At 61.7% G+C, this 3,975-nt stretch overlaps 1 protein-coding gene across 1 annotated transcript in view; it reads left to right on the top strand.

Moving 5' to 3' along the window:
- Positions 1-2,780: 2,780 nt before the first annotated feature.
- Lypd3 (LY6/PLAUR domain containing 3) overlaps positions 2,781-3,975 on the top strand; it is a 3,320-nt gene continuing 2,125 nt past the window's right edge. Inside the window, exons 1-2 of the mRNA XM_055620711.1 lie at positions 2,781-3,029; positions 3,376-3,507. Of these exons, the coding sequence (XP_055476686.1) occupies positions 2,948-3,029; positions 3,376-3,507 (214 nt within the window). The 5' untranslated portion in view covers positions 2,781-2,947. The remainder of the gene's footprint in view (positions 3,030-3,375; positions 3,508-3,975) is intronic.

Here is a 3,975-nt window from a genome sequence, read left to right as displayed (position 1 = left end):
ACTGGGGGAGTCTAGGCAGGGGCTCTACCCCTGAGCCACCCCAGCCCCTCACTGGGGGATTCTAGGCAGGGGCTCTACCCCTGAGCCACCCCAGCCCCTCACTGGGGGATTCTAGGCAGGGGCTCTTCCACTGAGCCACACCCCAGCCCCTCACTGGGGGATCCTAGGCAGGGGCTCTACCACTGAGCCACACTCCAGCCCCTCACTGGGGGGTTCTAGGCCAGCACTGTCCTGCTGAGCCACACCCAGCCCCTCACTACTGGGGGGTTCTAGGCCAGCACTGTCTTGCTGAGCCATGTGAAATTGAACCACACCTTTATTTAGGCTTCCCTCCCATTTGATTCATCAGTAATTCTTGCTAATCCGGCCTCTTAAAATGTTTTGGCTGCTTCTTCTCTCCCCCCCACCCCCAGTGTCTCATGTAGCGCAGGCTGACCTAGAACTTGCTATAAAGCTGATGAAGGCCTTGAACTCACATCTACCGAGTGCTGAGATTCTGGCTGACCCCTCCAGGCTAGAGAGACCTTTGTAAACATAAGGACTCCTGTGTGCTGGCTTGGGGACAGTTCCAGGAAGTGGGGTTTTGCTCTGCACTGGATCCTGTCACAGAGCAAGGGCAGCGTCAGGCTCTTTGTAACTCTGATTTGTGGGGCGGAAAGAGCAAACCCAGGTTTTACCTACAGTAACACTTGCCTGAGCTGCTGCTCACCAGGATGCGGGGGTTCAGCTCACACAGTGGTTGGGTAATGACCTTGTTTGTTCCCGTGCTCGGGGCGGCCTTGGGGTGCTCTTGCCCTTGCAGAGCTCCTTCATGGTCACAGCTGGCCCGGCCCAGGTCAGGGCTCTGTGAGGTCATGTCCAGTGCAGCCCGTGGCTCCTTCCTTAGCCCTGGCTCCACAGTCACCGGCTGGTTCCTCCTTCCTCTCCCCACCCCGAGTCAGGGTCTCATCCAGCCCGGGCTGGCCTCAAGTTCCATAAGAAACAGGATGAATGCTGGATCCCCCTGCCCACGCCTGTCCCATGCCCATCCCACTCAGGCTTCGCACTCTGGTGGGCTCTGCCATGGCAAGCGACCAGACTGCTTCTCACCTTCGGAACTGCCCAGCCGCCCGCATCTCCTGCTCCCTTTGTCACGTCCGGAAAGGAGCTTAAGACAGGGCGTCACTGTGTAGCCTAGGCTGGCTTTGAACTCTGGAATCCTACTGTCCCAGCTTCTTGATTTCTGAGTCTGTGATGCTAAGCATGAGCATCACTCTCTCTCTCTCTCTCTCTCTCGTTCTTATTCTTACTCTTGATCTCTCTAGAGGCTCCCTGTGTGGGGCCCGTGTTCTCTTTCTCTCTCATTAGTTGGCTAGTTATTTAGTGGATATGTTGGGGTGCAGACCGGTCCTCTTTCCACCACGTGGGTCCCAGGGATCTGGCTCAGGGCTTCAGGCTTTGAGACAATCGTCCTTACGTGCTGAGCCATCTCGCCCCCCCTCCTTCGCACAGGCTTTCCATGCAGCGCAGACCCAGGTGGGCGTGCTGAGAGTATAGGACTGTGCCCCGCCCAGGCTCGGCCTCCAGGGGGTCCTTTCAAAGGATGATCGACAGCCAGTGACCGAGCCTAAACACAGCTCAGCAGCTGTCCCGCACACTCAAGGCCGACTTCTCGGGAGAGGCAGCTTCCAGGACAAGTCTCTCCTAGAGGGAAGCCTTCCCCATTCTCCTCCTCACACTGTGGGTTAGTTTAGTCTGTCTCAGAAGTTACAATTGTGTTGCCATGTTTATGGCTTCCTTGAGTCACACGGTTTTAAAGATCTGTCTCTGCAGCTGCACATACCGGCCACTGAAACGTTCCACTGCTGGCAATCTGGCATCGGTGAATGTCACTCCTGGTTTCCATTGGTTCCTCTCTCTTTCTGGAGCACAATGATGTTGCGGATGGAACCCAGGGCTCAGTCATGCTTGCTGTGTGCCCTACATTAAGCATTAAGTACTCTCTCAGCCCCTCACTGGGGGAGTCTGGGCAGGGGCTCCACCCCTGAGCCACACCCCAGCCCCTCACTGGGGGATTCTAGGCAGGGGCTCTCCACTGAGCCACCCCCAGCCCTCTTTAGGCATTCTAGACAGGCATTCTACTGCTGACCCCTAGGCCACCATTCTGCTTCCCCAGTCACTCTCACCTTTTTAATTAAAGGGCTTATTGCGATGCCCAGCACACATGGTAACTGTTCAAGACTTGTTTTTCAATTTTTATTCATTCTTTGAGACGTTCATCCACATATGCAATCTAGTTTGATTCTGTGAACCTTTTTGGTAACTTCTTGGTCTATATTTGATATTATTTCCCAGCATTACCGTATCAGAAAGCCAGGATCACCGCTAATTCCCCACGCTGTGGTAGCTCTTTATTCCTCCACACTCAGGCCTGGAACTCCACATGCCTCAAACTCATGGCAATCCTCCTGCCTCAGTTCCCTGAGTGCTGTGACCACACTCATGAGTCAACACACCAGACTTGTAAATAACGGTTTGCCCGGTTATTTAGCTTATATCTGCATCTGCCATCAGCCTCAGCTCCGTCCGGACAGACGGTGGCTCTGCCTCAGTGTCCCCAATCCCCGCACCACGGCAGGGGGGTGCAGCTCCGGGACGGGAGCCCTTCCCGAATGCCGCTGTCTCTCTGAGCCCCGCTGCTCTCTCTCTCTCTCCAAAACCCACGCACACTTCATGCAGGGCCTTGGAGGAAAGCTCCCTCACGCCCTTTCGCTGGCAGGGCCAGGGCAGGGGCGCTCTCGCTGCGGGTGACGCACTGAGGCCCGCCCCACGCGGACGCTGACTCGGCCTGGTTGGGCAAGGCCAGCGTTGCCCCAGGGTGGCTTACTCATCGGGGCTCAGGTAAGAGGGCCCGGGCTGGAGGGTGGCACACCCAGGGGGACGCGGAGCGAGCAGGACGCGCGCAGCCATGGATGCTCCCAGGAGAGGGGGTTCGCGGACGGCGGCGTGGGGCGCCCAGGGGCTGCTGCTGCTGCTGCTGCTCTGCGAAGGTGGGTGCGCTGCGCGGAGGGAGACATCCAGCCCCGCACAGAGAGGAGAGGCCAGCCGGAGCCACGGGCGGCCGCGCTCCTGCCTGGCGAGGCTGCGAGAAGGGCGCCCCACCCTGGCCCGGGGTCCCGGCGGGGGGGGACAGGGGCGCCCCGACCCTGGCCCGGGGTCCCGGCGCGGGAGGACAGGCGCGCCCCGACCCTGGCCCGGGGTCCCGGCGGGGGAGGAGGGGGCGCGTGCCCCGCCGCGGACCCGGGCGGAGGCTTCTCCCGCCGCTCGCTCGCCCGGGGAGAGGCCGCCGGGAAAGCGTGTGACGAGCGCGCTCGCCGTGTCCCCGCGCACCCGCAGGCGCGCGCGCCCTGGAGTGCTACAGCTGCGTGCAGAGGGCGGACGACGGGTGCGCCGCGCACAAGATGAGGACCGTCCGGTGCGGCCCGGGCGTGGCCGTGTGCACCGAGGCCGTGGGCGCGGTGGAGACCAGTAAGTGCGCCCGGGGTCCCTGCCCCTCCCTGCTCCCCGGGCCGCGGGCGCTGCGCGCTGCACGGGGACTGGACGGGCCGGGCGCCCCAGGCCGGGCGCACAGCGCGCGCCCCTCCTGCGGGTCGCCGAGCCGCCTCAGCGCTTCCCGCTGCGCCCCCTGCCGGAGCGCGAGCCCGCCACAGATGGCCACCCCGGGGCCCAGGCCTCTGGGTCGGGCTCGGCTTGCTGGCGGCCCGGTCTCCTCACTCAGCGCAAGCTGGAATCCCGCCCCGCTGCGCCGGCCTCCCCACGCGCTGGCGCTGCAGGCTCGCACCGTGGTCTCCTAGCCGCCGCCTCCCCATCCTCCTCCTCTCCTCCTCCACCCCCTCCTCCTTCCCATCCTCATCCTTCTCCTCTCCTCCTCCTTCCTTTTCCTCTTCCTCTCCTTCTCCCCCTCCACCTTCTTTCTCTTCTTCTCCTTCTCTTCTT

Source organism: Psammomys obesus, unplaced genomic scaffold, assembly GCF_907164565.1.
Source record: "Psammomys obesus unplaced genomic scaffold, mPsaObe1.curated_primary_1811, whole genome shotgun sequence".
NCBI classification, from domain to species: domain Eukaryota; kingdom Metazoa; phylum Chordata; class Mammalia; order Rodentia; family Muridae; genus Psammomys; species Psammomys obesus.
Note: the sequence above shows the minus strand (reverse complement) of the source record. Positions and strands in the feature narration are given on the sequence as shown.